At 46.0% G+C, this 15,326-nt stretch overlaps 1 protein-coding gene across 1 annotated transcript in view; it reads right to left on the bottom strand.

Moving 5' to 3' along the window:
• Positions 1-15,326, bottom strand: part of CDK8 (cyclin dependent kinase 8) — an 80,756-nt gene that overhangs the window by 61,733 nt on the left and 3,697 nt on the right. The window contains exon 2 of the mRNA XM_075851662.1: positions 6,058-6,133. Within this exon, the coding sequence (XP_075707777.1) occupies positions 6,058-6,133 (76 nt within the window). The remainder of the gene's footprint in view (positions 1-6,057; positions 6,134-15,326) is intronic.

Raw genomic sequence — 15,326 nt, 5'->3', positions numbered from 1 at the left:
TCAGGAGGGGGCACTTCCTCTGCCATAAGTGTGTTGAAATATGTGGTTAGATGCGGTGTTAATGTCTGTGAAAATGTTTTGTAATAGAAAGCGGAGTAACCATCTGGGCCTGGACACTTGGAAGATGTGAGGTTTTTTATGCTTTCAGTGACCTCTTCTGCTGTGATCGGGGAATTCAGTTGTAATTTTGCCTCAGCTGTCAGAGATGGAAGCGGGTGTGTTGAAAGCCATTCAGGTAGTTCTGTGGAGTTCAAGGGTTGGGGCTTGCTATACAAAGTACTACAGAATGTACTCATGGTGTCTAATATGTCAAGGGGATTGGTTGTAAGTGTTCCCGTGTTGTTATGCATGTGGTAAATTTGTTTGCCTCTAATGTGGGAGTTTAGTTTTCTGGAGAACATGGAGGTAGCTTGATTGGAATATGCATATAATTTTGCCTTGCCCCATCGAAGTGCTTTCTCCGCCTTGCTCTCCTCCAATGCTCTAAGAGAGCAGAGAGTTTCCTCTATTTGAGCTTTAATCATTGTATTTGGTTTATTAATATACTGACGCTCTAGTCTTGTAAGGGTCGATAGCAATTTATTAAGAAGTTGCAATCTATCTCTCTTGAGTTTTGATCCTTTTGCCATTAGTACACCTCTCAATACTGCTTTATGTGCCAGCCATATTTGAGCGGAAGAGGTATTTGGCAGATTATTAATGGCAAAATACTCTTGTAGGGCGCTGGATATAGATGTGACTATTTCTGGATGAGAAAGTAGGGAATCATTCAGCCTCCATGATGGCGGACGTGTGACGTTGCCAATACAAACTTGGAGTGAATGGATATTGTGGTCAGACCAAGCACATTGGGTGTATACGGTATTATGTGGTCTAACAGATAGCTGTGAGGAAGTTAGGATGTAGTCAATCCGAGAATAACTGTCATGCACTGCGGAGTAAAATGAGAATTCCTTATCTAGGGGATGATCTTGTCTCCACAGATCTACGAGAGATAATTGTTTCATCCTATACATAAATGATTTCGGTGCTGACTGTGCATTAGCTTGGGGATGGCTTCTATCCCATTGGGCATTCATCACTATGTTGAAATCCCCCCCTAGGATAATGTAGGAGTCGGAGAATTTCTCCAGCTGTCTAAAGAATTCCGTAAAGAAGGAGGTTGCTGAATGGTTAGGTGCATAAATTGTTGCAAAGGTAATGCGTTGTCCCGCTAGTTGTCCAGTAAGGATAACGTACCTACCATCTGGGTCTATTATGGAGTCAGTTACTGTAAATGGAAGTGTATTCCTGAAGAGAATGGCTACTCCTTTTTTCCTTGTGTCCGAGGTGGATAAGTATACTCTCTGGAACATCCTATCAAAGTATTTTGGGTAACTAGTGTGAGTAAAATGTGTTTCCTGTAACATTATAACATCGCCATGAAGCCTCTTGTAGTTATTAAAGGCCATTCGTCTCTTCGTCGGGCTATTCAAGCCCTTTACATTATGTGTAATAACAGTATATGCCATAGAAATTCAATCGAGTTACATTATATAAATAAGCAGACAGTACTTTAGTATGTAAAATATAGCTGCAGCCAACATAAATAATACCTTTTACAGTTAACTTCAAACTAACAAAACAAAAGCGGAGTGCGGCTAAGTGCCCTCCACATGACCCCATTCGGGCCTCTTTATCTCTTTCTCAACTTGCTGAGCAAAACCCACGCCCGGTAAAACCGGCCCTGAGCAAGTTCAGCAAATCTAGCACGGGGGCGTTACCAGACTTTTGGCTGACCCACCACAATATCAAGCAAATCATGCAATGTTAGTCAAGTAAAAAAGTAGAATTAGCTTAAGTACCATATTTACCAGCAGGGCAGTCTATTGCCGTATATTCAACCAGGGTCCTCCCCCTCCCATCCGGGAGGACAAGGTTCCCTGGAGAAGGGGAAAAAAAAAAAATAAAAAAAAAATTCCATAGCGACCATACAGATTATTACATCAGGTGTACATTACAAATATATTTCGCCACCCTCCGCCTCAGGTCACAGTTGGTGCTCGTGATCTCAGTGAAACTGGTGCTGCAGGAGGAGTCATATGCAGTTGTCGGCGAGGTGCTGTTATCCAAATGGGTTCCAACGGGAGGCTTTGATGAGGTCGGTTAGCGGATTCTGGAGTAGGAGTCCCTTCTCTGAGGCCTAGTCGAGTGATAAGTCTCCAACCCATATCCAGTGCTGAGATAGTATGCGGAGCACCCTTGTATTGAAAGGTCAACCGGAATGGAAAACCCCATCTATATATCTGATCCCAGCCTCTCTCAGGATGTCCGTAAGAGGTTTCAGTTGTCTCCAAAGTAACTGAAGAGATATCCGCAAAAATCTGTAGCGGTTCTTGTTTGAAGGAGAGTGGAGTTTTTTCTCTTGCAGCTTTAAGGACCTCTTCCTTCACTATAAAGTAATGAAGTCGCAGAACTATGTCCCTTGGTCTTTCTCCAACCACCGGCCTGGGTCGCAGCGCCCGATGTATACGGTCCATCTGGAATTGAGTCGTCGGAACATTCGGTAGTAGGAATGTGAAGAGTTGTATTGCATAGTCCCTGAGATCCTCCACCATTTCTGAGACTCCTCTTAAGCGCAGGTTATTCCGTCTAGATCTGTTTTCTAAGTCTTCCAGATGAAGATGTATCGATTCCTGAGAGGATTTTATGAGATCAATTTCGGTTTTGAGTTCGCCGTGCGCTTTAACCAACTCGTCATGTTTTGTTTCCAGAAGATCTGTGCGAGTGCCAATTGATGTTATTTCCATGGTAAGATCATGCGTCGCTCTTTGTAATTCGGTATGAAAAGAGGTCTTCAATTTCTGGTACCGTGCGTCCATACATGTTGTTAGGTCCTCTTTCGTAAGATGATCCTCCCTGGCCATATCAGGCGCTATTGAGGGTGGGGTTCTTTTTGGAGATCTCTGTGGTAAGGGGACCGAGTCACCCGCCATTGAGGCCTGTGACGCTGACATATCCGAATCCGTATCCTGAAGTATGGAAGGTAACGAATTTCTGCGAAATATATCTGGGATGGAAGATTGAATTGAAGACGCTTTAGAAGACTTGCCCCGCCTCGGCATTGGATCGTATTCAGGGGACCTTATAATCAGATAGGTTGTATGTAGCTTATGTAGGTCCGTGGCAGACAGTTATGCGGTGGGTCAGATCATTGTAGTAAGACTAAGGCATCACATAGAGCTTTTCAGGTGGAATAGTGCAGCACTGCGGCCGCATCTGTAGTGGTTTAATAAGATTTGTTAGTTTAACAGAGTATGAAATGCCTGCCTTGTGTGGCTGTAATGTGCTCCGCTGTGGACTGGTCTGCAGGTGGCTGCCCTCACTAATCCAGGCCCCAGTCTCTCAGATAGTGGTAGGCCGCAGCTGGGAATGTGGCTGAGAGAGTCTCTAATGTCCCCTGACAAGAGGAGAGGGTCCAGTTGTGTCCTGGGGAGTTTAGCAATGAATTAGGGGAGGTTTGGGAAGCCCACCTGGTATCCTGTGTCTGCTGCAGCCAGGTCCGGACGTCCGAGTTCCGTCCGGTTCAAAATTTAGTCCCCGGCTCCGGCCGCGTGTGTAGGCCCCGATATCAAACACCTCCGTTTTTGGCCCAAAGGCCCGGATTATGCTCGTAATCGTCCAGGGGTATCCCGTTATGCTGTGGGGTTTCACCCCGAAGCTTGTCCTGAGGAGGATGCCTGCTAGTTATCGCCGGGATGCAGGAGCACCATGTAAGTGCGTCCGTTCTCCTTGCCGTCGTAGCCACGCCCCCCAAGGTTGAACTTTTTGGCCATATTTCCAATAGGTATGTTCAGTGCAAAGCCAACACTGCACATCACCAAAGGAACACACAGTGAAGCAAGGTGGAGGCAGCATTAGAGAGCACGGTGGAGGCAGCATTAGAGAGCACGGTGGAGGCAGCATTAGAGAGCACGGTGGAGGCAGCATTAGAGAGCACGGTGGAGGCAGCATTATGCTTTTGGGCTGTTTTTCTGCAGCTGGAACTGGGGCTTTAGTCAAGGTGGAGGGAATTATGAACAGTCCCAAATATCAGTCAATATTGGTACAAAACCAGCAGGTCTCTGCTAAAAAGCTGAAGATGAAGAGGAATTTCACCTTTCAGCATGACAACCCAAAGCATACCTCCAAATCAACAAAATAATGGCTTCACTAGAAGAAGATCAAAGTTTTGGAATGGCCCAGCCAGAGTCCAGACCGGAATCCCATTGAAAATCTGTGGGGTGACCTGAAGAGGGCTGTACTCAGGAGATGCCCTCGCAATCTGACAGATTTGGAGCGCTTTTGCAAGGAAGAGTGGGCAACAATTGCCAAGTCAAGATGTGCCATGCTGAAAGACTTCTACCCAAAGGGACTGAATGCGGTCAAAGGGTAATTCAACAAAGTATGTAAGGGTGTGCATATTTATGCAACCATATTTTTGTTCTTTATTTTACCACCCTAAAATATTTCAGTTTGATTTTCAATACAATTGTACAGATTATAGGTCACATTAAGGCTGGGTTCACACGACCTAATTTCAGACGTAAACGAGGCGGATTATGCCTCGTTTTACGTCTGAAAATAGGGCTACAATACGTCGGCAAACATCTGCCCATTTATTTGAATGGGTTTGCCGACGTACTGTGCAGACAACCTGTCATTTACGCGTCGTCGTTTGACAGCTGTCAAACGACGACGCGTAAAAATACAGCCTCGTCAAAAGAAGTGCAGGACACTTATATACATTATATGCAGGACACTTCTATACATTATATGCAGGACACTTTTTTCAGACGTAATTTGAGCCGTTCTTCATTGAACTCAATGAAGAGCAGCTCAAAATTTACGGCTGTCAGAGAAGCCTCGCAAAATGCGAGGAGGAGCATTTACGACTGAAACGAGGCAGCTGTTTTCTCCTGAAAACAGTGTCTTTTCAGACGTAAATGCCTGCTATCGTGTGCACATACCCTTAAGGTGGAAAATTTTTGAAATGATTCATCGTGGACTGATTTTGTAACATGGCAAACACCTGACATTTTAACAGGGGTGTGTAGACTTTTTATAGCCACTGTATATTAGGTGGATCCTGTGAGTCAAAGACACGCAGGACCCGATTTCCGTTGAGCCGTCAGTTCAGCTGAACTAACGGAATCGGCTGAGACGAACGATACAGCTTCTATGTATACAAAATACATAGAAACTATCGTAAACAGTAAAACATTTTTTTTTTTTTTTTTAAAGTCAATGGAAAAGTTAGTTACAATCTTTACAAAGTTCTCTTCAAAAAAAGTGGACATACCTCTTATAGGACTTTCCGACCGGTGAAAGGCCCATTCATGCGATATCCCTACTCCTGTCCTATTTTAGAATCAAAATAGCTCCAACAGGTAATAAAACAATTACCAGTAATAGCTTTACATTAGCGAGTGCAGTTCCCTAATAGAGTGCATTCCAATTGAGATTGACAAGACATATATGGTGTGTGTGTAAAATGCATCATAAATGTCTGATAGGTGGGTGTCCAATGTTTTTGACACACGTTAAAGTGGTTGTCCCAGAAGGACATTTACCAGATATCCACAGGAGAGGTGATAAAGGTCTACTAGGTGGGACTTCCACTGATCACTAGAACAAGAGTCCATGGGGCTGATGGAAAGGGTAGAGTACAGTACTCGGCTGTTTGTCGGCCCCATAGACATTAAACGGTAGGGTGCATGTGTGACCGCCGCTACATTCAAAGGAAAGGTCATTTGGGACCCCTGATCTAGTGACTAGTGGGGCTCTTAGTGATCAGCCATTTATCACCTATCCTGTGTACAGGTAAAAATGTCCTTCGTGGGACAATACCTTTAACAGGTCCCCCATTTTTAGAACATACTACAGATACGCCATAAACGTCTATTTCTCAGAAACTGGTTTTCCGACTATAAAGTATACAAAAGATACCCGTCAGGACAGGAAACAGAATGTGATTATAAACGATTAAAAAGGGAAGTCTGTTTGATCATCAAGTACACAACACAGAATTGTACTTACAGCAATCTCTCTGCATGCAGACATAGAAATTCCAGTACCTTCTATTTGTTTCAGCGCATAATCTCGGTCATCTTTCCTAGGACAAGGTAAAGATAGATAGAATTACATGCTGTGCGGGTCATCAAACACTATAGAAACAATCAAGTAACAAAAATATTGGGAAGATCACGGAACGTTATCAATGGCTACTAAATATGGCAGATTGTAGACATATCATGCAAAAATCTCCACGAAGTATAAAATACCCTTATCTACCTCTCCATCCCAACCCACATCTTTCATCCATTTATCACATGGAGAATTATACACAATATTACACGTAACCTACGTTCACATGTGATCATCATTTTACGGCTAGACGTAATCTACATATGTGAGTAACCACCCCTTTAATGTAAAAAAAAAAAAAAAAAAGTTACACATCTGGTATCGCTGCATCCGTAATGACCCCATCTATAAAGTTATTGCATTATTTAACCCGCGCGGTGAATGCAGTAAAAAATAAAATACAACGCATAAATTGCTGTTTTCTGTGAATCCTGCCTTAAAAAAAAAATGTGATTAGATGTGACCTTTTGATCACTTTTTCTCCAAAATGGTAGCAATAAAGACTACAAGTCATCCCGCAAGAAAAAAAGCCATCATAGAGCTGCATCGGCGGAAAAGTAAAAAAAACAGTTACGGCTCTTCAAATATGGAGACACAAACAAATAATTTTGAAAATAAAGGGTTTACTGTGTAAAAGTAATAAAACATACATAAATTTGGAATTGTTGCAATCGTAACAACCCACTGAATAAAGTTAGTGTTATTTATAGCAGACCGTTAACGGCGAAAATGGAAGACGCAAAAAAGTGGCGAAACTGCTGGTTTTTTTTCTATCCCCCCCCCCCAAAAAAAAATGAGACTATGGAAAAATGTAAAAAATAGCTTGGTCATTAAGGCCTAAAGTAGGCTGGTCATTAAGGGGTTAACAACACCCTGCTCTGTTTATTCTGCTGCAGCGCCATAAAAAGGCTACTGCATCACAATAAGGCACGTTAGTAGCCGCCGTAAAAACACCTATGGGCGGTCACTAATGGGTTAAACAGTTTACATATGCATTGGAGACTCCTTTAGGGGCCTTCGTCGCCAAAATTACCGGAAATAATAGCGCAGCATGCTGTGCTATTGTCTCCGGTAAGACCATGGATAGAAAGCCGACTGAGCCCATTAAAGCCAATGTGTTCAGTACGCCGCCGATGGCGTCAAAAACGTCTGAAAATACGGAGCTGTTTTCCCTTGAAAACGGCTCCATATTTTCAGACGTTTTTTAAACCACTCGCGATTTTCACAGCGTTTTATTATAGAGTATGAAAAAGTTTTTTTTATGAATCCGTTTTTCTGCTTCCGATTTTTCACCCGTTTACGGCCCGAAAAACGTCCGAAAATACAACGGCCCATTTGTGTCTTGCATTCCCTTGTTCTTGCTCCGGACAGAGCGGAAGAACAGAATGCCGTGACGCAGGTGTGAACAGGGCCTTAGCAAACATGTGCTGTGCTCTTATCCGAGCCCTACTTATATGAAGCAAATAAACAGATATCTGCAGAAACGACCTGAATTCTCCCCTTTGATACCTTCATATTCCTGAGGCTGCCGGGAAGGAAAGTGAAGTCAATTGCAACCTTTTCTCAGCTGGTGTAAAGATTAAAAGTCCTCTATATAAAAAAAAAAGTGCTATCTGCCAGATACATGATCTTTAACACTTCATCTTCCTACGTAACCAAAGAGCCCCAGAGCGGCTGCTATTAAAAGTCGTGAAAGGGACCCTAGAAATACACGTCAGGGCCTCCATAGCAGAGATATCCTTTTATACAAGTGTCTGGATTCTAGAGATCATAGAACAAGATGGAAATGGCTCTGCAATACTGAAAAGCAGAAGACGTGTTTCTTCACAAGCTCGACATCTCAATCCCACAAACTCCCCGCCCTAAAGATGTCACAGGTTGGTCGAGAGTCAGTCTGGAGACACGTCTGGGCCAGACTCCTCTCAACTGTCCTATTGTGTAGTCCACATTTATCAATGTACTGCGGACATAACTGCACTGACAGTAGTTGTAATGCTGGACACACACACAGGCGCACACACACACAGGCGCACACACACACAGGCGCACACACACACAGGCGCACACACTTTTCAAACAGTCTAATTACAATTTTGTGAGGCAATTTGAATGAAGAAACACAAGGAGGGGGCATTATTAGGGCCTGTCCACACGTGTTGGAATTGCTGCGTATCTTCCGCCCTGAATTGTGGATGGAAAATATGCAGCGGAATACTGTAGCAGCAAAGTGGGTGAGATTTCACAAATCTCATCCACACGCTGCATAAAATTTCCGTCCCGAAATTCACCTGTCACAACGATCATATTGCTCCTAACAGCAGCGCTTACACGCCGACTGTGAGGGGCTTTGTGATACAGCTGTCTATAGACAGCCTGTGACAGCGATCACATTGCTCCTCCCAGCAGCGCTTGCGCGCCAATGGTAAGGAGCTCAGCTATGTGAATGCTGCGACAGCCTGTCACAGCCATCACATGCGTGCCGATGGTAAGGAGCTCCATAATACAGCTGTCTAGACTGCCAGAAAGGAAGAAGAATAATGTCATGTAAAAAATATTTGTTTAATAAAAATTCTCTATAAATAAATTGGTCTGCTACACAGCGACTTTGGCCACGCACAACACAGGTCGACCAGCTAAAGTTCGCTATGTCCCGTAGCCTACATTACATGTAATAAAAGTCAATGTGGTTGTGGCACAAACACGCAAGTTGCCACGACAGTTACAAATAACCCAAACGGTCGCGTCACAGTTACTTGCAGGATGCAACACAACCACATTGACCTGCCTGCACTTTTTTGCCGTGGTTTTCGCCCGAGGCCATTGAGGACCGCGGGCGTAAAACGCTTTTTCTGCCTCCCAGCCACCCGGAAAAAATTAACAGCCGTTTATTGGCACGGATTCCGACGCAGTTTCCACGTCAAAATCTGCGCCAAAAAAAACCTCTGAACTGGGCCTTAGGGTGACGTTAGATGTGGCGGATTCACTGAAAATTTTACCTGCGGCTTTACGCAGGCAAAGTCTGCAGTGGATTAGAGTACAAGGCAAGTAGATGAGATTTTACAAATCTCAACCACATGCTGCAGACATTTTACACGGCAGATTTTCAAACATTTAATATATCATTAAATTCCATAAAATAATAATTTTTGGGGTGTCAAAGGGGTTTTCCAGTCCACAAAAATTGATGGCCTACCCTCAGGATAAGCCATCAATATCTGATCAGTGGTGGCTCGTCTCCCCGCCGATCAGCTGTTTTCAAAGTGGCCGCGATGTTCGTACGATCGTCGCTTCCCCTTAATTTCCTTTACTGCTCACACTGTGAATCACGGACACACTTGTAGCAGCGGTTCACAGTATTACAGTATACACTGGAATGGGAGAAGGCTATAATACTGTGAACCGCCGCTACAAGTGTATCTGCGATTCAGTGTGAGCAGTAAAGGAAATGGAGGGGAAGCAGCGCTTGTACGAGCACTGTGGTCCCTTCAAAATAGTCGATCGACAGGGGAGCTGGGCAGGGCCGGCATCAGCACCCGGCAAACCCGGGCAAGTGCTGGGGCCCACTCGACTTGGGGGGGGGGGGGGCCCAGTCGGCCGCCGGGTGCGGACGCTGCAGTCGTTAAGGCATCACTGCCCATATATGGACAGTGATTTAAGAAGGGGAGGAGTTTCAAGCAGAGCGCTAGCGGCTCTGCTCCGGGACTCAGTCTCTGGGAAAGCCCCTGACATCGCTGTCCATATATGGACAGTGAATATGGTCAGCGATGCCAGCACCAAAGCAGTGTCCCAGCCTGACTGCGCTGGTCCCGCCTCCAACTGAGCCTGCGTCCGCAGGACGCAGATACAGTTGGGTTGAAAGCTGGAGCCTTGCTCCAGCATTCACTGTGCTGTGAGTCACTCGGCACAGGCAGGCGCGATGTAGTGACGTCACTCACAGCACAGTGCAGAGGAGGAGAAGGATCCTCCACACGTCGTAAGGTATGGGGCAGCTATGGGGGGGGCATTATACTGTATGGTATGGGTCAGCTACGGGGAGAGCATTATACCGTGGCGGACAGCTACGGGGAGAGCATTATACCGTGGCGGTCAGCTACGGGGAGAGCATTATACCGTGGCGGTCAGCTACGGGGAGAGCATTATACCGTGGCGGTCAGCTACAGGGAGAGCATTATACCGTGGCGGTCAGCTACAGGGAGAGCATTATACCGTGGCGGTCAGCTACAGGGAGAGCATTATACCGTGGCGGTCAGCTACAGGGAGAGCATTATACCGTGGCGGTCAGCTACAGGGAGAGCATTATACCGTGGCGGTCAGCTACAGGGAGAGCATTATACCGTGGCGGTCAGCTACAGGGAGAGCATTATACCGTGGCGGTCAGCTACAGGGAGAGCATTATACCGTGGCGGTCAGCTACAGGGAGAGCATTATACCGTGGCGGTCAGCTACAGGGAGAGCATTATACCGTGGCGGTCAGCTACAGGGAGAGCATTATACCGTGGCGGTCAGCTACAGGGAGAGCATTATACCGTGGCGGTCAGCTACAGGGAGAGCATTATACCGTGGCGGTCAGCTACAGGGAGAGCATTATACCGTGGCGGTCAGCTACAGGGAGAGCATTATACCGTGGCGGTCAGCTACAGGGAGAGCATTATACCGTGGCGGTCAGCTACAGGGAGAGCATTATACCGTGGCGGTCAGCTACAGGGAGAGCATTATACCGTGGCGGTCAGCTACAGGGAGAGCATTATACCGTGGCGGTCAGCTACAGGGAGAGCATTATACCGTGGCGGTCAGCTACAGGGAGAGCATTATACCGTGGCGGTCAGCTACAGGGAGAGCATTATACCGTGGCGGTCAGCTACAGGGAGAGCATTATACCGTGGCGGTCAGCTACAGGGAGAGCATTATACCGTGGCGGTCAGCTACAGGGAGAGCATTATACCGTGGCGGTCAGCTACAGGGAGAGCATTATACCGTGGCGGTCAGCTACAGGGAGAGCATTATACCGTGGCGGTCAGCTACAGGGAGAGCATTATACCGTGGCGGTCAGCTACAGGGAGAGCATTATACCGTGGCGGTCAGCTACAGGGAGAGCATTATACCGTGGCGGTCAGCTACAGGGAGAGCATTATACCGTGGCGGTCAGCTACAGGGAGAGCATTATACCGTGGCGGTCAGCTACAGGGAGAGCATTATACCGTGGCGGTCAGCTACAGGGAGAGCATTATACCGTGGCGGTCAGCTACAGGGAGAGCATTATACCGTGGCGGTCAGCTACAGGAAGCATTATACCGTGGCGGTCAGCTACAGGGAGAGCATTATACCGTGGCGGTCAGCTACAGGAAGCATTATACTGTGGCGGTCAGCTACAGGGAGCATTATACTGTGGTGGATTTATACTGTGGGAGAAGCTATGGGGGGCATTATACTGTGGTGGTCAGCTATGGAGGGCATTATACTGTGTGGGGGGCAGCTATGGGAGCATTATACTGTGGTGGTCAGCTATAAGGGGCATTATACTGTGTGGGGGGCATTATCCTGTGGGGGCATTCATGGGGGTCTGTCGGGCAAGGCAGCTGGGCATAGATATGCGCAGGGGTCTGGTGGTTGGGTAGAGGTAGGGGGGCCTAAGCTGAATTCTTGCACCAGGGCCCATGAGCCTTTACTCCCAGGCAGAGTGCTAGTAGTGCTCTGCCCGGGACTATGGATCTGGGGTTGCCCCTGACAACACGGTCATCTACAGAGGGCACTAAATTTATGGGGGTACAAAGTGGGTGCCTAACTTCTATATGGGGGCATAAACAGGGCCTAACATCTATATGGGGCAAAAAGTGAAGATTTTTGGCATTTTACTTCTGCCGTGAGTTCCCCGCAAAGGGGCCCACTAAATCTGGAGCCGGCTATGGTGCCAGTTGTCGGACCCTGACCGATCGGATATTGATGGCCTATCCTGAGGATAGGCCATCAGTTTTTGTAGACTGTAAACGTCACATCTGTAATGGTCGTATGGTGTCAGCGAACAAGGATTGGAATTTTTTTTCTCTAAAAGCTAGTTTGCGCACCACTCATTGTAGATGCCACCTTGCGCCAAGCGTGTAAGAAATGCACACATATTTGGTAGCGTTCATGTGTTTACCCAGTGGCATGGACCAGAAAAAAAATATAAAATAAAAAAAGTGAGTGGACTGGCACGCCGTGCACCTGATATTTTATATGGGTTGTCCCTTCTGGATAAACGTTAAATACAGTCCTGCTGGTGATCATCTGATCTAGATGCACCTTGCTCTACTACATGGTTTTACATTTATCTAAATGTGCATTGTATAATAATTTGTTATTCAGGCCCCCATGACATCCATATCCTTTTAACTTGTATTGGTATCGGGTAGTGGGCATCTTATAGATGCCCCTATTTAAAGCCCTACTGTAAGTAGGCAGTATGAAACGTCAACTCTGGGATCACACGAACAGCGCTTGTGACGTAATGTCACCGGGGTATTTTACCAGGAGGCCAGTTGTGCCATACTCATACACAACAGCTAAGCCGCTTCAGGGAAAACGTAGTTTTACATAGCGGACATTTAAACGAGTGTTGGACTATGTAATACTTGGACGAGCTGAGACCGCCAGAGTGAGAGTCGCTCGGTTAGTGGCTCAGAGGGGGCTTGCCGCACTATGGTGTCCATATATCCTTAATAATAAGCAGAGCATACTGATCTTGGTGGAAAAGAACCTAAATTTCATAGTCTACAACCAAAATCCTCCAGCTTTTTAGAATAGTTGCCCATGTGGTTTTTCAGTCTTCAGGAATTTCTGTATTTTCCTGAAACATTTTTGGGTATTTTTCAAAAACAGATGTGTTAATTTGCTTTTATTCCCTTTTTTTTTTTTTTTTAACCTGGCAGACGGCAGAGAGATGGGGCTTAACAAAAGGGATGTGCTTAAAGGGTTATTCCAGCCTCAAGCGTTTTTTCACCTATCCGCTAAAGAGGTGTGAAATGCTAGATCGGTGGGGGTCTGACGCTGGGACCCCACCAAATCATCAGAACAGGGGACCCTGATCCCGTTTTCTTCAACTGTAAGACAGCAGCTAAGAGTAGTTTGAATGGAGCGGAGGCCGGGCATCCCAGCGGTGAGACCCCCATCGATCTAGCATTTACCTATACGGTGGATAGGTGAGAAATGCCTGAACAGCCCTTTAACGATTTATGCCCTATTGCGACAAAATGGTTTTATCGTATAGGCGGCCAATAACCGTAGAAAGCTGTCGGCCGACAGCTATGCTTCCCGAGCTCCCCATACACGCTCTAAGGCTGGGTTCACACGAGCACATTAACGTCCGTAATGGACGGACGTATTTCGGCCGGAAGTCCCGGACCGTACTCAGTGCAGGGAGCCGGGCTCCTAGCATCATAGTTATGTACGACGCTAGGAGTCCCTGCCTCTCCGTGGAACTACTGTCCCGTACTGAAAACAGTTGTCCTGCAGAGAGGCAGGGACTCCTAGCATCGTACATAACTATAATGCTAGGAGGCTCCCTGCACTGAGTTCGGTCCGGGACTTCCGGCCGAAATACGTCCGTCCATTACGGACGTTAATGTGCTCGTGTGAACCCAGCCTAAATGGCTAAACGTGCAGGTGTTCTCAATGGGGGCAGGGGAATAAGCTGCTGCCAGACACCTCTTGCGGTTGAAATATATCTAATCTATATGGCAGTAGAACTGTTCCTTTAAATCTCATCATAATCTTTGTCATCATTGCACACCCAGGGTCAATCTGTAAGGTCTAATAAGTTATTTGGAAGTTACCCCATGAGAAATAGATTCTAGTGGACCGGTGACGTAGGCCTCTAGCGCCAGATGTGTACAGAGCCTAATGAGTCATAGAAGTACATGTAGTATAATAAAAAGGTATACACAGGTCATAACTGCAGTCTGTATGTGGCGGATAGGACTACAAGCTGGAAATTGTGCCAAGAATCATTTGGTCTGTCTCTGGATTGGCTATTGACCAGTCATGTTTTAAGGCCCTACGGCTGGATTCACACATAGCACTTTGCTGACTTTTCTGTCAAATTTTTTCATGTGTCTTTCATTGCGGCCCGATGTTACATCGAAGTCTACAGTGAAATATAAATTCTCTACATGCAACGGTGTTTTGGGGTGTGTCATTTTTGAGGCATCCGTGTATTGTCCGTGGCTTTCATGTTGCCATGCACATAGGGGAGACTGGGCCGCAAACACGGACAGAAATAGGACCTGCCCTGAGTTTTGCAGAAAAGTCGCATGGCCACCAGACGAATCCGTGAAAAACACGGTAGAGTGCATGGGGCCATAGAAATGAATTTGTCAGTGTGCTCTCAGTTAAAAAAAACAACAAAAAAAAAACAGATAGCACACTGACGAAAACAGTACGTGTAGCCTTACGGAAATCTGCCCCTTTACCATCAGATAAAACCCCTTTATAGCAGAAAAAGGTCTGGATGTGTATAGATTACATGTACAATATGAATTCAGGAGGCGCGTATGGCCGGCGGGGACAGTGATCTGTCCCATATCTTATAGAGAAGCTGTCACTATGACAGAGCTGGTAAAATAAGCACAAGAAGTCATCAGGATCATGTGATGCAGGACGTGACTGAATGGCACATAATTCCGGTTAGGGGTAGTGAGATGTCGCTTGCAGTTCTGCTGGTAGCACAAGTTGATGCCATGACAGGGCCCGCTGATGCCCATGATATTATACAGTGCAGCAGCCACACGGCTCCTCATCTGTTTACAGATAGAGGGGAGCAGACAGATTTGACTAATCGAATTTGGCCAGAATTTCTTTCCCCTGACCTCTGTCATCAGACGAGAGCCAGGGCAACCCAATAAACATTAAGTATTTGGCGGTATTCCCAAAATCTCCTGGTTGAGCTGAAATATATCTAATCTGTATGGCAGAAAAATAATTATAATAATAAATAAGAATTTCTGAAAAGCTTTGGGTTTGGCAAAATTCAAAACTTTTGGGGTTTGTGGCACACGAAATCAGTAAAATGATTTTACAGATTATAGAAGAGAAAAGAGGGGAGAAAACCAGGTTAAAAAAAAAAATACCATACTCCATAGCAATGCCCCCTGCCGGCTTGCTGTGATTGGCTACAGTGGTCACATAGG

Source organism: Rhinoderma darwinii, chromosome 2 (genome assembly GCF_050947455.1).
Source record: "Rhinoderma darwinii isolate aRhiDar2 chromosome 2, aRhiDar2.hap1, whole genome shotgun sequence".
Lineage (NCBI taxonomy): Eukaryota > Metazoa > Chordata > Amphibia > Anura > Rhinodermatidae > Rhinoderma > Rhinoderma darwinii.
The sequence above is the reverse complement of the archived record's forward strand: the minus strand, read 5'-3'. Positions and strand labels throughout refer to the sequence as shown.